Below are 27971 nucleotides of genomic sequence, written 5' to 3'. Positions count from 1 at the left end.
AAAAAAATCTGCGTTTTCTAAAGGTAAATTAAGCATAGCAGTGTCAGAAGTGAGACTAGCTAGATAGCTTACTGATTGCATAACTTTTGTGTACAAAAGTACAAAAACAAAGGCCCATCATTACCAAAACATCCTAAGACACTGTTCACCAGATCAATGGCCACGCTATTTGCTTTCTGGTCTAAAGCATCTATAGATGACATCTGTGCAGGTGCTACATGGTCCATCACTCATACCTTAGCTCATTACAAGTTGGACTTATCAAGGAATGGGGCAGCTTTTGGCTCAGTAGTAGTCCACGATATACTTCCTTGAGGACCACCCAAGTTGACATTAGCTGGGCACTCTGCCCCATTAGTTGAGGAACAGATTAAAAAGACACCATCAGATATTATAGTTATGTACTCACCATAACTCTGTATCTCTGTCGGTTTTTGGCCTTCATCAGCTTCCCACCCACCATTCCCTCTTCGTTTTTTGTCTGGACCCTGGTATGACCTGGGGGTAGTACTCTTGGCTAACCTTTGCTATGTGGGCTGCAGAGTTTCCTTCTCTGATTTCTTCCTGTTTCCCACCTTTTTACCTTATGTTACGTACTCAGAAAATACTGTAGCGTGTCTTTTCCATTTTTTGCGTTATGATGGAATAAGGTTAGGACAGAGTCAATCTGAGGTAACTCTTGAGTAGTTAGGGGATTGTGGTTAAGGGGAGAGCTTCAGCTACAGAGCCTAAAGTCTGTTAACTGGTTGAGGATGGTTCCGAGGATTGGATCTGAGACCCATCAACTGAGGATGAACAAAAACAGACAACACTGCTGCAGAATTGCGGTGAGTACATAACTGTAATTTCATTCAATGAGGGCTGTCTCTACTTCATCTGTATTCTTCAAAGGTTTCTCAGCTGATGACATTTTCAGTGGCCTCCTGGGCATCTGTGCATACCTTCAGCAAACATTATAAGTTGTATATGGTATCCAGGTCTATGTCTTACTTTAGGGTTACCATACTCATTTCTGTTCTGTCCTGATGCCACCCAGAGTCTTAGGTGGGTGGCTGTGTCCCATCTAATAAAATGGACAGACTAGGTGTTGGTTCTTGATTATCCATGTCTATCCACTTTATCAACACTTCCCTTTCCACATTGTCACCTAATCTCCTAATAGACCACACTAATTACAGGGATTTTGTTTTGTTGAATAATCTGAATAATCTGATAATATTGGATGATTCAAGGCTAATCTGAGGAAATATATACTAGAAGAAACTGCCTCTAGTAGCTTTTGTGACACTGGATAAGTTGCTATAGGCCTGTAGACTTAACTGTAACTGGAATATTTACAGGTACTACATGTAGGTGTCACTTTACTAAGAGACCTTCACCCTGTGAATACCATCAGTTTTATACATACTTCTACATAGCTTGAAATATTGTGAATATTGTTGTTTCTTTGCTACTCCTTGTACATATGTATTTACTTTAGATATGCATTTTTATAATTGTATGATGTATGATCACTTTTGTTATCCTTCTTTTAATTGTTTTATATACTTTGCTCTACTGGAGCCTGTGTCATGACTGAAAAGTGTCGATTGACCAGACCTCTTACCCAGTTACCAAATTACAATTAAATAAATTAGGCAGGTAAAAATGATCTATGGAGAAAGGGAGTGGCTGTACTGTATGGGAGGAAGAGATGGAGCTCAAGCTACTGAGGAGAGCTGTTTGCCATGTTGGCATTTATGGTGGACGTGGACGGTCATGGATTTTCAAGAATCCAGCATTATGATAAGTACATAACTGTCGTTTTTATTTATATGGAGAGGGTCATGGTCTTTTCTGTTGGGAAAGTTCAGTGCAACAAACTGAGAATCCTTATTTGATTGCAGTTTTCTCAGTGGTGATAGCACATTGCTCACTCAGGGATTGTGGGCTTTGTCTAAGAAAATGTTTGGACCTTGTGTAACTCAGTACTTTTTCACTAGATTGGATTAATAATTTAGTTGCACACATTGCACTATTGCATTTGAGATCATTGAGATACAGGGGTTAAGTTAGTAAAATCTTTCCAAATTGATGTTTATAGATGTTAGAAAGTATTGCTTAGTGTGTAGTATGCTCACGTTGATTAAATTTAATAATTCCAAGTTGTCAATCTCGCCTTCATTCTTGCTGGATGGGTTCGGAGCCGACCCTCGGCTCCAACTCGGCCTATACTAAAGCTCGAGAGCTATTTATACCGGCTCGAGGCTACCCTATATCCCATAATGCTAGGCGCTAACTACCCAGATCTCATTTGCCGCTTACAGCTGCGAGGTGCGTTTATTACCGGCTCTTCAGGTTAGAAGTTTTAATTCAAAAAATTTCTATCTTTTATTAAGGTTTTTTCTTAGTTTTAGTTAGCGACCATCCCATTAGCTTCCCTTCATAGCTAATCCCCCTTCTGGTCCCTTTTTAATCCCTTTTAAGCCCTTTTTAATCCCCTTAGTTATAAGGTTAGGCTTTTGGGCCTATTCTGTCTTACCTGTCAGTTTTATTTTTTGTGTGACTGACTTTACTGTTTAAAAGGGTGTCTGTGTGTGTGTGTGTGTGTGTGTGTGTGTGTGTGTGTGTGTGTGTGTGTGTGTGTGTGTGTGTGTATAATTTTTTGTACTTAGGATGACAAAAGACACCAGGGTCTCAGGCTTCAAGAAGTGTGACTCGTGCTGTCAGAAAATGTCGCTGACAGACAGTCACACTTCTTGTGTTTATTACCTGGGCCCTCTGCACCTGCAGGACTCTTGTTTGGCCTGTCATGCGTTCATCCCAAGAGTCCTGCAGGAACGCAGAAACAAGTTAATTTTGAGGGGCTTGTTAAAGCCTGAAGGTTCCCCGACCACGTCTTCGTCGGGGAAGCCTTCGAAGCCATCTAAGCCATCGGCTCCGAGCTCAGAGCCTTCGACTGGTAGTAATCGAACTGCTGTCACATCAGCTCCGGCTGGAGCCGATGTTTCCAAGACACAGTCTTCATCATCGGCTCCGGCTGGAGTCGACGTTCCTCGAATTCAGGCATCTACATCGGCTCAAACCGGAGCCGATGATTCCGGGACTCAGTCGGCGCCGATAGTGGTGTCGGTGCCATCTGCTAGCCATAAAAGGTCCAGATCTCCATCCTTGGAGTCTGTTCACTCGGCTCTGAGGTCTCTCTTACTTTCGGAGTGGAGTCATCGAAGCCATTCCTCCAGGTCTTCCAGGCTCTCGGACCACGACCTCGAGAGGGTGGTTAGTAGACTTCTTAAGTCTCAAGACACTAGCACAAATGCTTCATAGCCCTTCTCAACAGACAGTGGCTATCCCCATCCCATCTTCGATTCCTCCTCCGACTCTTCCTCTGAGTTCGGAGCTGGAGCTTGTGGGAGCCGTGGCTGTCAACACGTCGGAGCCGATACCTCACATTTCGGCTCCGTCGTCGGCTCTGGTCTCTTCCATGGTCCCATCCTTGGAAGGATCAGGGCGCATGGACTTCCTCGTCGGCTCCGAGGGGGCGAGTGGCATCAGACCCTTGTCTGACCCCATTCTCCCTCTTGGAACTTCGGCGCTGGTAAGTTCGGCTCCGACATCAGCTTTGGAGCCGTCCCTCTCGGTGCCGGGAGGGGTCCTTATCTCTTCAGAGTGGGGACCTTCTACCCTGCCTGATAGGGGTGCCTTCGAAGTCATGAGGAGTGTGCTGGCCCCTGTACCTGCTCCCCTGTTGGCTCCCTCAGCTCCTCCCCCTGTAGTGCCTGCTGCGGTCTCTACCCACCCTCTCATTCCTGACCGTAGAGATCCAACGCCTCAGGTTTCCCCATTGGGAATATCCTCCTCTTCCGAGGTTTCCCCTGATCCATCAGGGGAACCCCCTCGGAAGAGGAAATATAAGAGGAAGTATGTGGACTCCCCTGAGTCCATTACATCGGATACCGACTTGGATGAGTCAGAAGGGACCCCACGGTCCCCCTCTGAGGATGTCTCCTTTTCAGACATCCTTGAAATCCTGAAGCAGAGGGGGAACTGGTCTACCCTTAATCCTTCCGAGGACGAGTCAGTTTACCTCGAGGCTTTTGGCTCTCGCCCTTCCACCTCCTGGGTGTCTCCGCCCTTTGACCCCCTCATGGAAGTGGTGGCACGGAAGGCGTGGACGGCCCCTGATACGATGGAACCTACCCCATGGAGGCCTTCCAAATTTATAACAGTCCCTTCGGACAAACAGTTTTTAGCCAAGGGTGTCCCGGTTGACACCATGGTGGTGGCTGCAGCCACTAAGAAGGAACTGGCTGATCCTTCAGTACCTCTCCATCCTCCTAACAAGGAGTCTAGGACTATGGATAGGTACGGCAAGCGGATGTTTTCTTCAGCGACCTTTGTCATGCGTTCGCTGAATTATCTGTGCCACTTCACCTGCCTTCAAAGAGAAATGCTCAAAGAAGTGGGTGAGGTCTTACAGGATCCAACAGCTGCGGGGTCTCAAGACAAAATAAATTCCCAGCTGGCAACCCTGAATTCCATTGTCAACTCCTCCATGCGACTTATTCCCTATGCGGCTGATGGGGCGAGTAGGGCTGCAGGCACAGGCGTTGCCTTAAGGCATCACGCCTGGATGTGGTTTTGTAACTTTGCAGACCCCTTTAAGGCGTCCTTCACTAATTCCCCCTTTGACGGTTCAGCTTTGTTTGGACCTCAGGTGAAGGATACTTTGACCCGATGCGAGCAAGAAGGCAAGACTCTCTCTGCCGGTTGAGTCCGTTTTTCCACCCCGTCTAGACCATACCCTAAGAGTCAGAAGGGTGGGAAGATGTGGTTCCGTAAACCACAAGAGGTCGCGCCTGACGCAAGAGGTCAGTTCCACTCTAGAGGCATGGGGGGGAACAATAACAGACACCACCCTAGGGGCAGAGGAGGTCCGCAAAATCAAGGTAGCAGAGAGTCTCTTTCTGACAAACTCTTCCAGCATCCCTGAGAAGCTGCCCGACTGTCCGCCTTCGGAGGCAGTCGGGGGAAGGTTATCACTGTACCCAGAAGCCTCGCTTTCACTCACCCAAGACAAATGGGTACAGTCGATCATGTCCGAGGGTTACAAAATTCCCTTTATCCACACCCCAACTCAGCCAAAAGGACCCCTTCCAGATGTTCCACCCAGTCTAAGGGAACAAGCAGTACTAGAAATATCAAAACTGCTAACAAAAAGAGCCATCCAGCCAGTCCCAGCAGACCAACAAGGATCCGGAATCTACTCCAAGTTCTTTTTGGTACCAAAAAAGACAGGGGACTGGAGACCCATATTGGATCTCAGCAGACTAAACAGGTCTGTAAGAAGAACGAAGTTCCGGATGGTCACGCTACAGTCCATTCTACCCTTTCTGGGTCAGGACGATTGGATGTGCTCAGTAGACCTTCAGGATGCGTACTACCACATCAAGATGCACAGGCGCTCCAGGAGGTTTCTCCGCTTCCTGCTGGGAACCAGTCATTATCAGTTCAGAGCCCTGCCCTTTGGTCTCACCACAGCCCCCCGAGTGTTCACCAAATGCATGGCAGCAGTTACGGCTCATCTGAGACATCAAGGATTCCAGGTGTTTCCATATCTAGATGACTGGCTCCTCACTGCCTCCACCAGGCGTCAACTTCTCCTCTCCAAAGATTACACCATTCATACTTGCAAAGGGCTAGGTATCTCCATAAATTTCGAAAAGTCTGCCTTGTCAGTCTATTACCTTCATAGGCGCCACCTTGGACACAGTCCGGCTTTCCGCAAAACTAACCGAACAAAGACTTCTAGATGTTCGCAGGCATGTTCACGTCCTTCTTCAGAACAACAAAATCCAAGCCAGGTTTGTCCTGAAGGTATTAGGTCTCATGGCGGCAGCCATTACTCTGCTTCCCCTAGCTCGCTTTCATATGCGGATCCTTCAGTGGATACTTTTTTCCCAGTGGTCCTTTCAACAACTTCCAATGTCACACAACATTTTAATAACCCTGTCTTGCAAGAAACACCTTTCTTGGTGGATGGTGTCCTCTCAAGTCCTTCAGGGCAGACCATTTGTTCCTTCTCCCCCAGTCACCACGGTGACAACTAATGCCTCCCTGATCGGGGGGGGGGGGCATTTTCAGGGCAGGACAGTCCAGGGCACATGGCAACCTTTCGAGTGCCACCTGCACATAAATGTCTTGGAGATGAGAGCAGTACTTTTAGCGTTGCAAGCCCTTCAGGACTCTCTTCCCATCGGGACTATTGCAGTTCAGACGGACAATATGTCCGTAGTGTGGTACATCAACAAGCAGGGCGGAACCAAGTCCTATCCCTTGTGTCGAGAGGCTCTCAGACTTTGGCAGTGGGCGATCTCCTCTCAGCGGTTTCTGATAGCAACGCACATCCCTGGGAAGTCCAACATCCTAGCGGACAGGTTGAGCAGAGCCATTCTCATGCCACACGAGTGGTCTCTCAAACAAACAGTAGTGGAAGAAATTTTTCAGAGATGGGGTCGACCTTGCTGCGACCTTTTTGCAACACCTCAAAACAGCAAGTGCCACGACTTCTTCACTCTCTTCCCGGCCACCCCCTCAGAGACACTTTAGTCCACGATTGGCCCCGGGGACTTCTGTATGCCTTTCCCCCCTTTCCATTAATCACTCAATTGATTCAGAAAGCTACCACTGTGAGAGCCACCATGATCCTCATTGCTCCTTACTGGCCTCGTCAGATATGGTTTCTGTTCCTGCATCGTTACCTCTTGGGGCAGCCCTGGCATCTAGAGCCAGTGCCAGATCTCTTGACCCATCAGTCGGGACAGCTGCACCACTCCCTCCAATCTCTCAACCTCACAGCTTGGTTGCTCCAATTCCAACCCTAGCCAGGCTTCCCCTTATTTCCCATTCTGTGCGTGACATACTTATAGCTTCCCTAAAGTCATCCACCAGGAGGATTTACGCCAGCAAGTGGAAGCGTTTTTCCTTCTGGGCAGGAGCTAGAAATATAGATCCTTTTACTGCCCCTATCCAATCAGTCCTAGACTTCCTAGCCGAATTGTTTCACTCAGTGTCTTCTTCCTCCACCATCAGAGTACAGTTAGTGGCTATTTCGAACTTTCATGCAGGCTTTTCGGACTCCAGTATCATGTCCCATAAGCTTTGTAAAACTTTTCTCAAAGGTATCTTTTTGCTTAAGCCCCCAATCAGGGACCCCCCACCACAGTGGGACTTAAATTTGGTTCTAACCTCCTTGATTCTTCCCCCCTTTGAACCTGCGGCTTCCTGCTCCCTGAAATTGCTATCTTGGAAAACTCTCTTTCTGGTCGCCATAACATCTGCGACAAGAGTATCATAACTTCAGGCCCTTTGCATTCGTCCACCTTATCTAGTTTTCCATAAAGACAGAGTGTCCCTCAGGACTAATCCGTCCTTTTTACCAAAGGTTTCTTCTGAAGCGAACCTAAACCAGACTATCAATCTTCCAGTTTTCTTCCCCAACTACTCCAACAGAGCGGAACAAAAACTGCATTTTCTGGACGTTCATCGCCAACTCCGTTACTATTTGGATAGAAGCAAGCAAGCTAGGAAATCTGAGCAGCTCTTCCTTTCTTATGCAGCAGGCAAGAAAGGCCTTCCAGTTTCCAAAGTAACCCTTTTTAGATGGCTGGCGTCTGTGATCACTTTCATCTATCAGCTCAGATGCCAAAAGCTAACGTCAAGGCCCAGGGCTCACTCAACCAGAGCATTAGCCACCTCAATAGCTTTTCAGGCTAGATTACCAATAGATTCCATTTGTGCGGCAGCCACTTGGGCCTCTCCTCAGACCTTTATCTCTCATTACAAATTAGACATGGCCACTAGAAGCCGGGCTAATTTTGGTTCCACCGTTCTCAAGAGTCTGTTCCGATGAGCCACCCAGGGTGAAGGTGCTAGGGACGTGGTCCCATCCAGCAAGAATGAAGGCAAGATTGACAACTTAACATTGAGAAGTTATGTACCTACCATAACGTTCCATGTTAGTTGTCTTCTTCTCGCCTTCTTTCTTGCGTCCCACCCCCCCATCCCCTAGCCTGGACAGACCTAAAGGATCCTTGGGGATCTTCTTCTTGCCTCAGTTTGACCCCTAGGCTATCCCTTCTGGTAGCTATAGGTCTAGGTGACTTTCTAGTTTGGTTCCTCTCCTCCTTTTGTTGGAGAGCTAAACTGCTATGGTTTTCAGCTATCAAACGAGATCTGGGTAGTTAGCGCCTAGCATTATGGGATATAGGGTAGCCTCAAGCCGGTATAAATAGCTCTCGAGCTTTAGTATAGGCCAAGTCAGAGCCGAGGGTCGGCTCCGAACCCATCCAGCAAGAAAGAAGGCGAGAAGAAGACAACTAACATGGAATGTTATGGTAGGTACATAACTTCTCATTTGCTAAGATACATTTTATGTATGCTGTCTTTTCTTACACGTTTAGGAGTTTGGTGTTTTTTACTTGCCTTTATTAAGTATTTTCTTACTTTGAAATAGACATTGGAATCCATGATTACTGCAGTAAAGAAGGGTAGACCAATTAATGAAGAAGAAATTCCTCCTCCTGTGGCTTCAGGAAAAAGTCTAACACATGATTCCCAACCAGAAGGCCCATCTTCAGAGGTAACGGAAACAACAGGTGAAGTGTTGGCTAGGGATAAGGCTCCTGCTGCAGAGGATTTGCCTGGAGTCAGCAAAACTAAAGAACGTGCAGAAACACCAGAATCTGAATACACAGCAAACTCTGCACCTAAAACGGAGAAACAGCAAGAGGCATCCACCAATTTGGATGCTGTATCAGGTATTGTAACATTGTTGAATGTTTTTTGTTTCAAGGTCAGTAGTCACATGTTCTGCAGAAACACTGAATGGATCTTCCCCAAAATGACTCATTGCTGAAGCAGGTATTTTAACTCACTCAAGCCTATAACTCCCTTTCTGTATACTTCGTTCACACCCATAGCGCCTTAAGTTGTCCAGAATTTTTTTTGGCCTAGCTTCTTTAACCAAGTGACTTACCCGATAATAATAGGCAGTGTTACAAAGTGCAAAGAGCTATTAACAAAATTACACTAAGATTGTTAATCTAGACTGTCATGCAGTAGAGAAATTAATCAATTAATTTGTCATTTATATATCATGTATGTTCATATTTTCATTACTGAGTGTCCTGTATGTTACTGAGGGGTTATCATGTGAAATGCAATGTGGGAAACAGAAAAAAAATCATTTTTAATGTCCATTCACATCACATTATACCTGAAATGTTGCTAGTTGTTTGTTAGTAATTATGAAAATAAATATTGCCCAATGTACTTAATACTTCAGAAACCAAGTGACTTACAAACTATTGCAAGATAACAGGTGAAACTGTAGTTTTCTTGAAGAAAACTGTGTTTGATGTTTTCAAAGTAAGTTGCACATCTTTAGAGAGATTCAGCGTTGTTTATATTGCTAATTGTACAGTTAAGCATATGCTTTCATATTTTAGTAAATATCTGAATCAACAAGCAGTCATAGAGGAACTTCTTGTTGTCATGTGAAACCTTATATCCGGTTAACAAAAATGTTCTAACAGTATATGTCTAGGTACTACAGTTTCCAAGACATGACAATTTATTTGTGAAAGTTTAACAAAAAAGTTTGTAATATGTGGTTTTTGTGCATTGTAATATAGTATGTATGGAAAGACAACAAACGCACTGTTATCACTGTGAAGAATACTTACTGATAGCATTGCTATTTGTATAGTTTTAATAGCACTTTTATTATTCACAAAATATTTACATTTTTTTAATCTTATGCTTTTTAAATGTATTTTTTTCAGAAAATGGTCTGGGATACAAGATGTGTGTAGAAAGCAAGAAGTGTAATATTCCACAGCTCATAGGTGTAAATGAGATAATACCAATTCGTATTAATTTGTTAACCAGATAATTGAACTGGTCATATTTGGTTGCTTTTGAGCAATTATCTGACAGATAGCATGCCTTCTGTGTGGAGTCTGCTTGTCCTGTTGGTGTTCTCATGGGTTTCCTCCAGGTGCATCAGTTTCCTCCTACATTCCAAAGACATCTAGTAGGTGGACTGGATACTCTAAATTGGCCATAGGTGTGAGTATCTGTGCGAGTGTGTGACACAAAAGTACAGCTGTGGCAGGGCTAGCCACCCAGCGGTGTGAACTTCGGCTCTAGATGATTGTCACTGTTAAAGTGACTCCCCGGCCCCATGTATATAAATGGGAAAAATGGGTTGTGGATGGATGAATGGATCTGGGACACAGGAGCAAGGCTAAATAGAATATATGTTTATGTTCCTGGACCTTGGTGCTCTAAGCCAGAGATCTTGCCAAACTGTCAGGATACATACACATAATAGTAACTGGCGACTGTGATAAAATAAAGCTGTTCTTTTCCACATGACCTCTGATTCTTGCTTTCCACGGAAGTTGCACTTAAGTTGCAGTCATGGATTGGAAGTTTGAGGTGAGAGAATATCGCTTCACAAGTTAGTGTGTTTACAGCTCACATGGTACAGCTCCAAATGTTTGCCATTTAGATCTATGATAGACAGCCTTTGTTTCACAAGTTAGTGTGTTTACAGCTCACATGGTACAGCTCCAAATGTTTGCCATTTAGATCTATGATAGACAGCCTTTGTTTAGAATGTACTAAAGCAGAATTGTTAGTGGAGCTGCTGTGTCTGAATCACATTCCACCGAAACTACAATCTTCTATTTGTTGCCATATGTTAAAAAGGCAGTGTAACAGCAATGAGTCACATCATTCCCTCACAGTTGTAGCATGAAAAATTTGAATACTCTAGTAGCACTTAGTAGTTACTCTCTTAAATCAGTTGTTGCAGTACTGCTTTAACCCACTGCTACTTGATACTGAACCAGATAATGTAACAATCAAAGGATACTCCTTACTCCCATATGATCTTGTACCATAATAAGTACTAGAAGAGCACTAAATCTCCAGAGCACTAAATCTCCACTTATATCATCAGTTGCCGAGTTCTGGAACAGGTTCCAAAATGGCCTGAATATTTTTTTTCAGCAGTTGCCCATTGCTGAAATGAGTTATGTAAAAGTTTGGTATAATTCTTCCTCTGTTGTTACGTGATAATGAAACTGGTGATATAAAAGCCTAGGAAGTTAGAAGCCATTAAGGTACTTCTCTGACCATTCTGTAATGCCCAAAAGACCTGCAGTGATACTTTCAGGCATTGCCATATATGCTAGAGTTTAAAATGGTTGCCCACAGATGTAGAAGGGAAATGCTGCAGGATTGCTTTTTATCTGCCAAGATGGTAAGGATAGTAACTGTCCAAGGCTAAATTCAATATATGTTTGGTGTTTTTTTACTTTCCTTTATTAAGGCTTTATTAAATATTTCCTGACTTGTCAATTGCAGATAATGTCATGAGGGTTCTTTGCATGATTTCAGACAAGTGTCAGTGTCATGTGAGAAAGTGAAGGCAAGCATCAGGTTACACTTGTTGAGGTAAACCAGTTTTCAGGGTGGCCTCACTGTACATTTGTGTCTTCGAGAAAGAATCGAGTCTGTGCCTTTCTTCCAGTTTGCTAAATGGTGAGAGGCATTAGAATGTTGCCCCACTCTCCAGCTAGCACTTTCCAAGATATGCATCTTAGAGTATCCGTACTGCTTGTTATGCCAGGAGTCTTAATAAATAGAACAGTGAGACGTAAGATGTTGTCTAAACTCCTCAAGGTTTGTGTTGCAGACATACTTCATTGGAACTTTCGTATGCTGATCTGTCAATGATGATATTGAAGCAACTCTAGCCATTTTAGATCTTTTGTTAACTTGTCCCTGATGTTTGGAATCACTTCCCTAAAGAGTTAAGAAAACAGCATGCTTTAGACCTGTTTAAGACTAAAATAATACCTTTCCAAGGAGTCTGCCTTTACATGCTTCAAAGATAATAGTTAAGTGCAAATAATTGAATTTACTGATCTATACTGTACATAACTTCCTTGTCCACTGTTATTTTTTTTGTCAACATGCAGTTGTTTTCTATGCTACAGCTTTTGTCTTGTGATGCATTGCTGTATTTTCACTGTTGCCCAGTGGGCCAGATTGTAGCTAAAAGCAACATAAGTATAAAATCCTGCATGACATGCTAATCTCTGTTGCTAGCTGAGTAGCATACAGTGTTACATAATCCATATCTCACATCCCCTTCCCCCTTTATTAAAGCTGCAAAAATGCACCTGTACGAGGATCATACATTGTTACATTGATTAATTTACATTAACCGATTTATTTATTACTTTTATTGACTAAAATAGTTCGACTGACCTGTGGTAGCCTCTTTTCACAGGAGACCTGAGGAGAAAATCTCCAGTTACAAATTAAGCAATTTTGGACAATAGAGAAAAAAATATAAAGCTTAAAGTTACAAAATGGACATTTACTGAAAGACAGCTATAGTAGAGACAATCTTTAATCAGTAAGATAGAGTCATTATATTTTAATAAAAGACAAGTTGGCATATACAGTAAGGCTTAAAATGTCAAATTACAATTTTACATTTATGTGTAGGAGAATTATAAGAAATATAAGGTGTGATAAGAGCAGAAAGCAAGAGGTGAAATCAGTGTGTAAGTGAGGAAAGGTGAGTAGTATGTATATTTGTTTGATAATAAAGAGAAAAAGACAGTTGTAGTGAAGTTGAGATAAATATAGATGGTACTGAGTGCAAGTTGGAATTTTGCTGGAAGGAAAAACATGCTGGGGTTAAGTAGAGACAGTAGAACAGGCAGTTAAGGGCAAAGAGATAGAAGACAGTAGGAAATTCACTTTGATGATTTGCTTTGTTGGTCTGTGTGTGTGTGTGTGTGTGTGTGTGTGTGTGTGTCTGTGTGTGTGTGTGTGTGTGTGTGTGTGTGTGTGTGTGTGTGTGTGTGTGTGTGTGTGTGTGTGTCGAGAGAGGTAATGTAGGTGTGGAAAGGCCAGTGTGGATTAGCCTATGTTTTATTTACATCGAAATGATAACTTCATACTTCAAAAAAATATTTTCAGTAATGCAGGCTTAGTCCCTGGAAGCCTTTTGACTGTGTAACAGTCCATATGTATGTGTATATAACATACTGTCCATATATCTGCTATATCTTGTGAATTTAACAGGACTGTTAGTGACTCTGGTCTTGCTTCTTTGGTAGTTTTGTTTGGAGATACAATTTTAGGAGTCTGTCTGCAACACTTGACCGGCACTTTTTTCATGGTCTTTATTTTAATACAAAACGACTGGTTGTAGTGATTCTAGATCTGATATGAGGAGGTCAATCCTTGTTTTTCAGCAGGACTGAAACCACAGACTTTCAGTCAGTTTGGCATCTAAAAAATTCTCAGGCTGTAAGCCTAATGCTCTCACAACTAACTTTATTACCAGATCTGGTTTTTGCTCATGCAGCTCAGATTGAAGAACTGTCCCTGGACTACTTTAAAACAAGGTTTCCACTTTTTGTGACTTTGAGTTGTTGAACTATTCCCTACATGTTGTTCATCAGGCAAGGTCAAGTATTTTTCTTTTTACCTTGTAGGCAATTTATTAAGTTGCAAAACACCTTCGTAGGCATTGGCATTTTTTGTTACTGCTCCTGCTTTTTTTGAAGTTCTAGCTCTGCCTTATTTAAAGTTTCTGTTTTTTTTCTGGCTTGTAGTTATTCTAAATGATTTTCATAGGTGATAGTGTTGCTAGTTTGCTGTTTTGCCATATTTTAAGCACAGAAAATCTAGTCTTAAAAAATATGGGTGTGCCACCACCACATTTTGCTGTATGAAAGCATGTAGATAATTTTGAACATAAGAAGTGGGAGGGCCAAGGCTATAAAATGGTTGTTGCATAAAGTTATATTTAGGAGCAGTGTAGCTCTTCTAGGTTGTCCATTCCCTCTGGAAGTAGAAGGAGTACAGGAAAGGTATTTGAGATTTGCCATACTGAAGGTTTGGTGGAAACTGTGATATCAAAGGCACTCAGAAGGAATAAACCAAGTGTATTGTCCCACACAGTCCTTTATTGTGCTTCAGTACATTACTTTTATGTACATATAAATTAAAATCATTTCGTTATGACTTTTTAAAAACATTTGTTATGACTTTTTAAAAACTTAAACTTTATTGAAAATATCAGTTCTATGTACATGCCATCAATTGTAAAACACTTACTATATAAATCATTCTTCTTCTTCTTTCAGCTTTTCCCAGTTAGGGGTTGCCACAGCAGAACAACGGTCCCCAGAATGATTGGCAGTGGAGTTTTACAGTGTCGAGTTGCCAGCCTGGCACCCAACCTTCCACAGAAGGCACACACATGCACACACACCTAGGGCCAATTTAGAGTGTTCAGTTTACCATGTCTTTGGGATGTGGGAGGAAACTGGAGCACCCAGTGGAAACCCACGTGACTGCAGGGAGGACATGCAGACTCTGCACAAGAAGGCACCCCAGCCGAGAATCGAACCAGAGAACCTACTATATAAATCATTCTGTGATGAGGAAAATGCATTATAGAATGATTTTTAATGACTATATAAATCATTCTATAATGAGTTTTCCTGTAAAAGACCTTATGTTTTATTTTATTTCTACTCTTACTTCACCATCTGGTGGGGAAATACATAAATAACAAAAGTAATTATTTAAGCCATGCTTTTGTGCTCAAATGTATGTGTACAAAGCATTATTAACTGAGATGCTGATTGCCAATACTTATCCTAAAATCTTTTTGTGTTGATCTTCTTATAGCAGTCTTAAATATTGAATAAGTATTTTTTTAAAAAAATATAAATGCAGGCAAATGTGGTGAATGTGAATAATATTGAAAATAACTGAGATGTATAAATAAAGGATAGGAGATGATGAACAGGGAGTCAAAAAATGTCAAAAGCATATTATGTGGGTCACTTCTAACACTGTTTTCTATCATAATTTAGCGGCCCTCATTTTATGTACTGGGGCTAGGGAAATGTTTTCGTTAAGCCCAGGGCAGTCTATTAGCTTCTAAAGTTATTTGCCATAATAATTCCTTATACTCGATCTTTGTCTCCCAAGGTCCTCTTCTTACATTTATTGGAATCTCTTCTAATACAAAGGATAAAAATCTTAGCCGGGTGTGAACTATGTGAAGCATTTTACATTGGAAAGACAGAACGTAAATTAAAGAAGAGAATATATGAACATTGATATGATATACAGGTCAAAAATGAGAATAATGCACTTTAGAAGCACTCTGTAGCCTGTAAGGGGCAAGGTTTTTATTATTTGTGTTAGAAGAGGGCATAAAGGTGTTTCTACGCCTGGATGACTTGCTGCATTAGATAGACTAGTTGCTCAGGAATGTCTGCTGACTGTCTTCCAGTCTATGGGAGAAAAAACACTGAATACTGTAAAGCATCCGTTGAAGCCCTCACAGACACTAATCTTCACAGGAGACACGTTAGGCACTCCATCCTACACACATCTTCCTTCAGACAGGATTCTTCCTCTGCAGATGGTAGTTTTCCAAATTCTCCACTTTAACAAGGTCATAGCAACTGTAACTCAGGCACTTAGGATGTAGGACTGAGCTACATCCCTTCCTGATAGTCATAATCTGTGAAAGACTGGTTCACTAGTTGACAGGCTTAATCGTGGTTTACTAACTCTTCTTAAGTGGTTCCCAAGCCTTTTTGTAGCATAAAAGTTTTTTTTTTCCTTCACCAAAAGGAATCTGTCTGTGACCTCTGCATCCCAAATGAATGCCAGATGAAAAAAAGTTCTGATGTTCATCATTAGATCACTGATGCAGTAGCCTAAGCTATGTGGAACATATCATCCTAAAGATTGGATTACTGACCAGCTTCCAAAGCTTTATGGCATCTTCCACACATTCTAACTGCTGTAAAGCATGTAAAGAGTTAGCATAAAGACAGTTGTTAGGGTGCCATACTCAGTGTAAAGAGTTAGCATAAAGACAGTTGTTAGGGTGCCATACTCAGAACTTTCTTGCCATTGAAGTTTGCTCTCTGCTGCAGCTTTGAGAAATTGATTTTTGGCTATTGCCTCTTAAAAATTGGGCAGGTAAATACCCCACTGGGGACTACCTTCCATTTTCTTTGAAAAAAGTATGCTTTTTCTGAAAAAAAAATATTTAGAGTTTTGTATAGGCTTGGGACCAGATTTTTCTCCCCCCCCCCCCCATACCTACATTTAATAGAAACTTTCCTTCCAATTCAGGATCCTTGTGTAGGAAACAGAGCAGGCATTCGCATCATAGCACAGGGGAAAAAACCTTTCAGAAAACAATGGCAGAAAGGTTCAGAAAGAAAAGAGGATGCTCCCAAAAACAAGGACAATCTATATAAAAAAAAATCAAACTATTTGCCCAATTTTGTGTTTCCCTCTCCCACCGACAACCCGTTAAAGGTTTCCCAGAGTCTAGGTCTTCACTTTTTCCTGTGGAACTAGATAACTTCTGACCGAGGGGTTCTGAGAATAATTTGAGAGGGCTTCTTTTTTCCTTGGGGTCCCTCATCAGCCATCTATTCACTGCACCTTGTTTCGTCCTGTTTTGGATCAATGCTTTCTCAAGGGATGAGAGAGCCTGTTCCTCTAGATTGAGTTAAGAAAGTATTATAGTCAACAATATTTCTAACACCAAAGAAAGAAGGAACTTGGAAACCCTGTTTTAGACCTTTTTTTTCTAAACCTTTACATCAAGATTCCAAAATTCAAAATGCTCTCATTATGTTCTGTATTACCTCTCATTCCTCCTCCCAGTTTTCTAAACTCTAGATTTAAAAGATGCTTATCACGTTCTAATGTTAAGGACCTATGACTTTTTCATGGTGGTGGGGTTTGGAAGGCTAATAATTTAAGATTACTTAGCAGTAGTTTTAATTTGCCAGAGTTCCATAGTTCATGCCATCCCCTTTATGGGATTAAGCATTTAGTAGGGAGAAGTTTGCACTCTGTTAAATCTTAGGTAGGACAGGAAGGAAAAGAGAGCATGTAAGTTTGTACTCCCTCTTCTACTGCTCCATAAATGAGCAGAAGATGGAGCAGGTGATGATTTTGTTTATTGCCAGAGAACCTGCAGATGGACACAGGACAGAATGTACCCTCATGCCCCATGGGAAGATCATGTTCTACATGTTAGGCCAAAAGACTGTCCAACTATGTCTTTCCCCGTTAGTGCTATGAATACATTGTAACAATGATCCTTCTCGTCATATGGGTGCTGATATGGTGAGTTCTCTCACACATTTCTTCTTTTTCATTGTTAGAGTTGACCTAAGCTGTTAAACTGTTTGACATACATCAGGTCTTCTAAGCATTGTCTGTCGTTCACTCCTCTAATAGTTTTATCTGTTGCATCTGCAGTTGTTAACTACATTCTGTTAGCAAAGTTATTTTTTCAGCTCATATTTTCGCTTTAAGTGGCACTTATGTTTTCATTTGCTGATTATGAAGTGTGTAGCCTGAATTGTGTGTGATAAAGTTGTACTACAGTTTAGGTTTTCACTGTTTTGATTGCATTCTCTTCCATTTCAGACACAAAAGCGTCACTGATTGCACGCCAGAAAGCATACAAGTTAGCAGCAGTGAGAGCCAAACAGCAAGGAGAAATTGAAAAGGCTAAGCGATTCATGTTAATCGGCAAGGTATAATGTAACAGTAGATAGTAGTTACAGAACACCTGTTTTTATTTATCAAAAGGAAGTTCAAATTTTGTCTTTGTTCATGTGTTGACTGTCAATCTGAGTTGCTTAAAACTAGAGTGTTGACACAAAGTTTGTTAAGTTCAGCAGTGGTAATATACAATTGGCTAATAGTGATTCTCAAAGAAAATTTAAACCCTTTTCAAAAACCAAATTTGAACCCTTTTCAAAAACCAGTGCAGGCATGCCAGGAAAATGCTTTTTTTGCCATCATTTTATTTTGCTTACTCGTTCGACTTTTATCTCACACAGACTTTTACTTACAAAGAGGACTCTGGTCCAGATCTGATTGTCCAGTAGCCATTCTGTACCTATGACGATATCATTATCAAGTCCTGTTGCAGGCAGCGAATGGCAGGGTAATTAACAACCCCCATTCAGAATTAAGTGTCTATGATCCATGCATATCTGAAGACAGGATGTTTATTGTGATTTAATCAGTGAGGGATGGAGCTTTAAATAGTGCTTACACCTACCTGTTTTCTTCTCTTGCTTGACAGTACAATATGTACATTTGTTACAGCCTAACTGCTTCTTTCAGGTACATCTGTTTTAATCGGTTCTTATTGGCATATTGGCATTTCTCTGGGCATGGCCAAAAGCCATAGTTTGCACTTGATTAATGCACCTTTTCTATAGGATAAAGAGTAAACTTTTGATGATTGGGTCCATTTTTCCTGTTGGATTGTTTAACAGCCTGGTCTTGTTTGTAAATCTGAGTCTTTGGCAGTATGAATGTGTACCCTGTTTACCAACTAGCACTTTGCTTGGCCAGAAAGTTGGAGTGAGTACCTGCAAGAAGTCCTTATTTGCATTTTCAGGATGCATATGGATAATGTAAGGATGAATATGCCTTTATGTCAGCATATATTGGATGCAGAGTAGTCTATCAGATGAGCATTATTTGTACCTCTTTTTAACTCAAAGCATTAACAAACAATACTTGTATTGGTGAATATCTTATTCTTCCAAACATCTATGGTGTCATCCTCTAAGTCCATTCTTTGACTAATTATTTTTTTCCAGAAGCTGGCGAACTTTTCTTTGTAAACTTGTATGTATTAGGGTCTCTAATGTATTAGAAGCATGATCTTTTTTTCTCTATTTTTACACAAAATGCACATATGAAATAAAGTCTAAGAACAGAAAGCACACATTTTATTTTTCTCACAAATGCCTTTACTGACATTTCAGTTATTTAGTAACATTTAAACCCATAATATGTTTCCTATTTTTTGTTTATTCTCTTATAATGTGTACAGACTTAAACATCACAAAAGTAATTTTTCCTCATGTGTGTGTAAGCATTCTTAGATATCTGTTTTCATAAATGCATCATTGGAACTACTAAACTGCCTTCTGACCAGTACTAAAGTTTACAAGTGTTGCATCTGACAAATCATCCCTTATCTGTTATGTATCTTTAGTGTGTTACAGGACTTGTGACATCAGTATATATCCATGGTTAGGAGTGTAGGAGTATCATAGAGGAGTACAGAGATCAGCTATTTTAGAGAAAGACAAACATGTGTGTCCGTAAAAAAAAAATATTGTGAACCAGTCATGTGTTGGGATATATTAATTTTGCTTATTAGTGTGTACTATCCAGGAAAGTTTAATACTGAGGAATGGAAGTCTTGCATGGAGATTTGGTAGCAGACCTTGCAGTACTGTGATAAGCCATATTTCTTTATTGGGAGGTCTGTCTACCCACGATGACTCGTATGCCAAATTACTGGCCTCTTCATCCTTTCTCTGGAAGCCTTTTGAATGTCCCTATCTCTGTGAAACTTCACTTGTGAATGTGTCAATCTTGCATGTGGTGAAGTTCTCACAGAACTGATATTTTGACCTGGAGGACCTTTTCTTCCTTCAGGTCTCCCCTGCTGCATACAAAATGGTGCATGATACCATGCTCAATTTTCCCATAATAACTCTGGTCATGCACCAGATTTGAATTTTTGGAGTTCTAAATTGCTGACCATCTTTAAGCCCCAAAGTGTCATCAGAGCAGCAGAGACCCCTTAGCAAAGGGAAACGAAAACAGGCAGCAGGTGACTTTCATTTTGTATACAATCCTGTAGCCAGTTCTGCCAGCACTCTGGGTTTGAACTATAAGCAGGGTCACTGGCAGAGTGATCAAATAATCTGCTTGCACAACATGTACCTGTTTACAAATGTTGTTACAATCCTTTTTTTTTTGCTGTGTTGAAAGAATTAATTTTTTTTTTCTTTTTTACAATTACTGTGCCAAAGAATAGGCAAGAAATTAAGATAGTACTGCAGTGCTGTTTCTTGAATAGTCTGTGAGATAAGCTGTAAATTGGCAGGGAATTCTGCACTGTTAATTCTTATGATGCAGTATTTATGAAAATATCAGTGATGACTCATAGATAATTAAAAATCTGAAGTAGTTAACTTCATTTGTGCATCAACCTATGAGTCTTCGGATCCATATCGGATCCGAACCGGCAGTTTCCAGCAGCTAAGATCCGAGCTCCAAGCTCCTCCCCCTTACCCATAACTCCTTGCCATCCCTTCCTGACCTCAGATCTAGTTTGCCGCGGTTTGAACAGCAGCTTGATCTTGAGCGTTCGATTTTCCAGTGTTTTTCTGTGAGAAAAATCCTTTCCTTTTTCTTAAATTTGGTGTTTTTTTGAGTGTGGAACTCGTTTAGTTTTAGTTTAGAGTGTTCCCTCGGGTTTGCGTTCCCTCCCCCTTGTGTTTTTTTCTAGAATGTTAGGGTGTGTTGTGTGTGTGGTCTTGGGGCCTAGTGCTTGTGTTTAGTTTAAAATGTCTGAGGCCTCCAAGACATTCTTTTCTAAATGTACCGAGTGTGGCCATAAGCTTTCCCCGGCTGATGGCCACACTCGATGCGTTTTATGCCTTGGGGTTGAACACCTTTCTTCTGGCTGTACTATTTGTGCAGCGTTCAACCCCAGGGCTGTCGGGGACCGGAGGTCAAAGCTGATCCTGGTGGGACTCCTGCCCCCGGATTCAGCTCCGTCCTCTGGCCCTTCCATGGTCCCTGCTGTGGCTGCGGCAGCATCCACGGACCCTTCCCTTCGCCGGGACTCAACTGCCCTCTTCAAGCCAGGAGGATAGGGAAGCTAGGAGGGAGAAGCGCCGTGAGAAGCACAAGCGGCGGGCCGAGGCCTCTGCGTCGGCCCCACCTGCCAAGCGGGTCTCTCCCCCCGGGACGGCCGGGCCTTCTCCTTCTCGGATCCGTTCTCCCTGCTTTTCGCCGGGATCAGACCTGATCTCCCTCGAGGTCATCGAGGCGGCACTCCCGTCCCACCTCGGTGGCCTCTTCCAGGTCAACCAGAAGCCTGAAGGATGCAGACTTGGACCGGATGATGAGAAGGTTCCTCCAGGCCCAGCTGCAGATGGGAGTGCTCCTGCCTCCCCCCCCCCTCTCCGGGGGGAGCTCAACCCCCTTTTTCGCCCCAGTAGCTCCTTCCCCGACCTGCTTTCCGGGTTCGGGGTCTTCAGAGCCGGGGGGGTGTCGGCGCCGGTAGTCTCGGGTACTTCGGCACCGACAGTACCCTCGAGTCTGTCAGGTCCCTTTTCTACGGATCCTAGCTCTCGGAGCCGAGAGCTGAGCTTCGGATCCGAGGTGGTCAGTGTGCCTTCGGCTCCGACTAGGTCGGAGCATACTGGCCCTTCGGTTCCGATGGCTTCAGCTCCAGCCCCGATCTGCCCGTCGGATCCGAGGGAAGAGTCGGTTCTCGGATCCTACGGGGAGCGCCTCTCCTTCTGCATTCAACGTGGTAGAGAGAGGGTTCTGTCGATGAAATCCAGGCCCCCGGCTTTAGCTACAGCTCCACCCTGCACTCCCTCGCAGATGGGTCTGACTTCCATCACTCGGCCCCAGGGACAGCCTGCTCAGACGTCCCAGATAGTTTCCTTGTTGGAACAAGATCCGGCTAGTGAGCCCTCCCCAGACAGCCCCCCTGAGGAGGTCCCTCACAAGCGCAAGTGCAAGAGGAGGCACTTGGACTCCCCCTGAGTCCTTGACTGAGGACATGGACTTGGAGGAAGGGGAAGTCTCCCCAAGATCACCCCCCGAAAACATCTCATTTGGAGACATCATGGAGATGCTCAGGATCAGGGAGGGTGGTCTGCCCCAAAGCCTACCTCGGACGAGTCCGTGTTCCTGGAGGCATTTGAAGCCGGCCCGTCTACCTCTTGGGTATCCACTTCGGCCGACCCCCTGGTAGATCTGATCACTACCAGGGCCTGGAAGGAGCCGGACACTGTGGAGCCTGTCCCTAAGAGGCCTGACAGAATTCTCAGCCCGCCTTCGGACAGGTCTCATTGGAGCAAGGGAACCCCTGTAGATGCCATGTTGGTGGCGGCGGCCACCAAAAGGGAACTGGCCCAAGAGAGTCCCTTGGTCCATCCCCCTGACAAGGAGTCCCGGGCGATGGACCATTTGGGGAAGCGGATGTTTGCGTCAGTGACCTTCTCCATAAGGTCGCTGAACTACATGGCACGTGTCATACGGCTCCAGCGGGATCTCATCAAAGAATACGCTGGGTCATCCCCAGAGTCCATGTTGGCAGAGGACAAACAGGTGTACTCTACCTGAATGGCCACTCTCAGGTCGATTTCCAATACCCCTATGCGGCTGCTGTCCCATGCTACGGAAGGGGTCGCTAGAGCTAGCAGAGCGGGCGTCGTACTAATGTGACAGGCCTGGCTCCACCACTGTGATTTCGCAGAACCCTTCAAGGTGTCATTCGCTAATGCCCCGTTTGATGGTTCTGCCCTCTTTGGCAAGACTGTACGCGATACTTTGGTCCAGAGCGAGAAAGACGGGAAGACATTGTCTGCTGTCGGAGTCCGCTTCTCTGCTCCCCAGAGGTCCTTCTCGAAGAACCAAAAGGGACAGAAGAATATGTGGTTCCGAAAGTCTCAGCAATCCCATTTTGCTTCGGACTCCCCATCCTTCAGAGGCAGAGGAGGACAGGGTGTATGGCGCCCTAGAGGCAGAGGGGGCCCAAAGAACTTTGGGTCCAGAGAACCTTCTCTGATCGGCCCACGCAGCAACCCTGAAGGGGTTACCCGACTGCTCCACTCTGGAGGCAGTCGGTGGGCGTTTCTCGAAGCACCTAGCAGCTTGGGAGTCCATCATGACAGACCGCTAGGTGCTTCAGATTATATCCAGAGGCTACGTGATTCCGTTTCTCCATCCCCCTCTCAGACCCAGATTCCTCCCCAATGTCCCACCCGATCAGAGGGAGGCAGCAGCTACAGAAATTCGGCAGCTGCTAGAAAAAGGAGCGATCCAGCACATCCCCCCAGACCAGTACGGATTGGGCTTTTACTCCAGGTTCTTCTTGGTGCCAAAAAAGACGGGGGACTTAAGGCCTGTCCTCGACTTGTCCCTACTGAATCAGGCAATAACCAAAGAAAAGTTCCGGATGGTCACTCTTCAATCCATTCTTCCCCTCTTGCAGGAGAATGACTGGATGTGCTCCATAGACCTCAAGGATGCGTACTACCACATCTTAATGGATAGACAGTCCAGGAGGTTCCTCCGCTTCTGGCTAGGAGCCAGTCACTATCAGTTCAGGGTCCTCCCCTTTGGTCTCACCACAGCCCCCAGGGTGTTCACCAAGGTGTTAGCGGTAGTAGCTGCCCACCTGAGACTCCAGGGAATTCAGGTCTTTCCGTACCTGGACGACCGCCCCCACACGGCATCTACAATGTACAGCCAGGAATTTCTTCCTTCACTTAGCTCCCCGGCTGGGGATCACAATTCACGCTGGGAAGTCCTCCCTGCTCCTGACTCAGGTCATAGATTTTATCGGAGGCAGGGTAGGCACAAACCAGCTCTTAGTTTTCTTAACCCTGGACCAGTTGCGATCCCTAAAACTACATGTGCAGGCCATTCTTCATTGTCCAAACCCTCCGGCAGAACTGGTCCTGAGGGCCCTAGGTTCCATGGCGGCTACCATCAATCTCCTCCCCATGGCGCGCCTGAATATGAGAATTCTGCAATGGACTTTCCAAGTACAATGGTCCTTCCTACGCTTTCCCCTAAGCCATCCTGTCCCTCTCAGCAGGGTTTGCAGGAGTGCCCTCTTGTGGTGGCTCCAGTCTCCAGACCTCCAAAAGGGGTGCCCCTTCTCTATGTCCCCTCCCCTAGCCACGGTGACCACGGACGCCTCTCGCCTCAGGTGGGGGGGGCATTGTGGCGGCAGGACCGTTTAAGGCATGTGGAACCAAACGGAGACCTCACTGCATATCAATGTCCTGGAGATGAGAGCTGTGCTGTTTGCGTTGCAAGCACTTCAGAGCCTTCTTACCGTCGGGACAATTGTGATCCAGACTGACAACATGTCCGTCGTTTGGTACATCAACAAACAGAGGGGAACCAGGTCCTATCCACTTTGTCGAGAGGCCATGAGAGTTTGGGAATGGGCGATTTCCACCAACCGCTTTGTCGTAGCGGCGCACATTCCGGGTCGGTCCAACATCCTAGCGGACAGACTGAGTCGCACCATTTTTTCCCCGTACGAGTGGTCTCTGAATCCCAAAGTAGCGAAGCAGATCTTCTCCAAATGGGGTCAACCTAGTTGCGGTCTTTACGCCACTCCTTCAAACACGAAGTGCGGCACCTACTTTGCTCTACTTCCTCCTCCCGGGGAATCCCCAAGAGACGCTCTAGTGCATGCTTGGCCTCCCGGTCTTGTTAATGCTTATCCGCCCCTTCCTCCGATGCTCAAATTTTTGCAGAAAGCCAGACGGTTGAGGTGCACGATAATCCTCATTGCCCCATTCTGGCCTCGTCAGGCATGGTTCCCTTATCTGTGGTCTCATCTAGTGAATCCTCCCTGGATTCTAGATCCCCTTCCGGATCTGATTTCCCACCCCCTGGGTCTACCAACCCCGAACCTGGACAACCTCAAGCTCGCAGCTTGGTTGATCAGTTCCACTGCTAGTTTGGACTCCCGGTATCTCTTCCCAGGTCAAAGCGATCCTTGTGGCTGCCCATAAGCCGTCCACTAGGAAGGTTTATCGTAGCAAATGGAAACGTTTTTCTATTTGGGCTGAACATTAGAACCTGGATCCTTTTACAGCTCCATTACCAGCTTTGCTGGATTTTCTGTCGGGGCTGTTTGATAAAGGTGCTAGCTCTTCCACAGTCAAGGTACAGTTGGCAGCTATCGCTCATTACGACGTTGGATGTGATCTTGGCCCTCTAACTTCATCCAGATTATGTAAGGCCTTCTTAAAAGGTACCTTTCTACTAAGACCTCCGGTGAAAGATGCGATCCCTCCTTGGGACTTATCGCTGGTGCTCCAGGCCTTGACAGCTTCTCCCTTTGAGCCTGCTGCCTCGGTAGATCTTAAGTTCTTATCCTGGAAAACAGCCTTCCTTGTTGCTATCACGTCGGCAAAAAGAGTTTCGGAGCTTCAAGACCTTTGTGCCAAACCTCCGTACTTGATTTTCCATAAGGATAGGGTTTTCCTCAGGACCAATCCCTCTTTTCTCCCCAAAATTGTTCCAAAGCTAATATTAATCAGCCTATTAATTTGCCGGTCTTCTTTCCCAACTACCAAAATAAGGGCGAATACAAATTACACTCTTTGGATGTACACAGACAGTTGAGATTTTATCTGCACAGGATAGCCGGTCATAGATGTTCTGATCAGTTGTTTGTGTCCTTTGCTAAATCCAGTTTGGGGAAAGCTATTTCTAAAGTCACACTGTCCAGGTGGGTTTCTCAGTGTATTCTTTTGGCTTATGAGAGTTCTGGCAGGCCTGCTCCTCAGGGAGTCCATGCCTATTCAACCCGGTCTGTTTCTACCTCTGCTGCTTTTTGGGCTAGAGTTTCGTTAGATGACATTTTCTCGGCTGCCACGTGGGCCTCATCTCACACTTTTATAAACCACTACAAGTTAGATCTGGTTTCCAGAGGGAGAGCATCCTTTGGCTCCGCAGTGCTCCGGAACATCCTTCCTTGAGGGCCTCCCAAGGTTCAGGTAGCTGGGGACTCTGTCCCATAGGTTGATGCACAAATGAAGTTAACTACTTCAGATTAAGAAGTTATGTACTCACCATAACGTTCCATCTGAGTAGGTAAACTTCATTTGTCAGCAACCGTCCCTCCCTCCATCCCCCTGTCCCTTTCGGATGTTCCTTCATATTCCTGCTTCACGGTAGTTTGTACCCGGTTACCTAGACAGGTTGTGATGTCAAGCCTTGTTTTAGGCAAACTCGATCTGAGGTCAGAAAGGGATGGCAGGGAGTTATGGGTAAGGGGGAGGAGCTTGGAGCTCGGATCTTAGCTGCTGGAAACTGCCGGTTTGGATCCGGTATGGATCTGAAGACCCATAGGTTGCTGACAAATGAAGTTTACCTACTCAGATGGAACGTTATGGTGAGTACATAACTTCTTATTCTGGCACAGTTTAGATTATAGATGATGAGAATTTTTAGTGTTACTTTTTGAGAGTAGTCCTAGCAGGATCTTGTAGAAGCCAATGACTTTGTCTTTAAATGAGTTCAGAGTAAGTCCACAGTGATATGTTTGTAATCGATTGAAAGCTAGCTTCACTTTGGTTTGGATAGAGGCAAGGTTTTGATTTGAATATAGAAGTAGCATAATGAGTGTAACCAATTATTTCAGCTGTTCAGATGTGGTACTGTATCTTCCAGAAGCAGTAATGAGCTTTGTAGAATATTGATACCAGGTGTCTTTGACACTAAGGTGCTCCCTTTCCAAGTTGTTTACATATCATTTAGCACTGCCAGCATCACTTTGATCTTTACTATGTGTTACACCATGTCAAATGTTTGGATAAGTTCCAAGTACAGAGAGCAAATGGCAGATTATATTTCTTCTATCTGTTTTTGCCTTCCTTACCTTGTGAAATAGTTGAGTGCATTGTTCATTTCATGGGCATCCCTAAAGCTGTGCACTATATCCTGTAGTATTCCTTGCTGGTTTAGTGAAGTGGGAGGTTAGTTATGCATTATTTCTACAGAAACTTTGCAAGTGGGCTTAAAAATGCAATTTGTCTGTAAGTAGATTGTGCATAGTCAGATTCAACTTTATGGATAGACATGATGTGTGCATGTTTTATAAGCCTGTGGGCATTTGCTTTTCAAATATTATTGTTAATGTTTCAAGTTACTAGCTTTGTAATTAGCAGGTCCTTTCCTGCCCTTACTCTGATTCCTAAAGTCCTGCTCAGAATCAAGGAGGACAAACCAGAAATCTTGATGGTGACCTCTTTTTGGCCCAGGCAGCACTGGTTCTCCATGCACTTCCATCTTGCACAGGGCAATCACCACAAGTTGCCTCCCAATATGGATGTGTTCAAACAACATATAACTCCTATCTCATTCATCCATACTTATCAACCTTAAATCTAACACTTTGGATGTGTGACATTTGATTTCCATTTAAGCACTTTTTGTCCGGTATTACAAGAGTCTAGAAAACTTGTTACAAGAAAATCGTATGTTTCTAAATGGAAGAGATTTTCTGTCTGGTGCTAAAAGAGAAACACAACCCTTATCATTACTTCTTATGTGTGTGAGCTGCTCAAGTCAGGCCTGGTACACTGTTCTGTAAAAGCACATTTGTCAGCATTCATCTAATGTCTGCCTTTAGATCCACACTTGTCTCCATGCTTTAAGGTCTTGAAAGGCTTCCTCCACCTCATACCACCAAGAAGATCTGTTCTGCCTCCTTGGGACCCGAGTTATTTTTTTTATTTAGTTTTTGTCCACTCTATGCATCAGTCCACCAGCCTGACTCCCCAGTGCTTCACAACCATGCTAGGTCTACTAGTAAATCCCCCCCCCCCCACACACACACACAGACTTTGCTGAGGCTGGTTGTGGATCCTAATAGCGTCATGATTCTTGGCCATCTTCCCATCCATCTAGTGATGGGGTTCTTTGTAGGCCCGACTCTCTTCCCCCTCCCTTGCAGCAAAATGGTTATGTCCGAGGAGAGGGCATGCATTTGGGACTGTGAGACATACTGCTTTGCTTCTGTGATAGCCCAGCCAGCTCCACCCCATCTCCTCTTTGGACCACACATTCTTCCAGCAACGTCCCCAGTCCCCAGCAGGGAACATTGCAGGCGACACCTGTGTCACCACCCTTCCCCTGGGATAGGCATGCCCATTACCCCCGCTGCTCTGTCATTCACTAGAGATGCTAATCAAATCTGAGTCACCAGAGTCGCAGTCAGGGTTTAATCCCTTTATGCCACTGTA

The 27971-nt window shown here is 44.1% G+C and overlaps 1 protein-coding gene across 1 annotated transcript in view; it reads left to right on the top strand.

Annotated features, from left to right (window-relative positions):
• Positions 1-27971, top strand: part of CC2D1B (coiled-coil and C2 domain containing 1B) — a 2494855-nt gene that overhangs the window by 574971 nt on the left and 1891913 nt on the right. Inside the window, exons 6-7 of the mRNA XM_044085963.1 lie at positions 8495-8798; positions 17560-17669. Coding sequence (XP_043941898.1) covers positions 8495-8798; positions 17560-17669 — 414 coding nt within the window. The remainder of the gene's footprint in view (positions 1-8494; positions 8799-17559; positions 17670-27971) is intronic.

Source organism: Protopterus annectens, chromosome 10.part0, assembly GCF_019279795.1.
Source record: "Protopterus annectens isolate FY-2018-M chromosome 10.part0, PAN1.0, whole genome shotgun sequence".
Lineage (NCBI taxonomy): Eukaryota > Metazoa > Chordata > Ceratodontiformes > Protopteridae > Protopterus > Protopterus annectens.
This window is presented reverse-complemented; position numbering and strand designations above follow the sequence as displayed.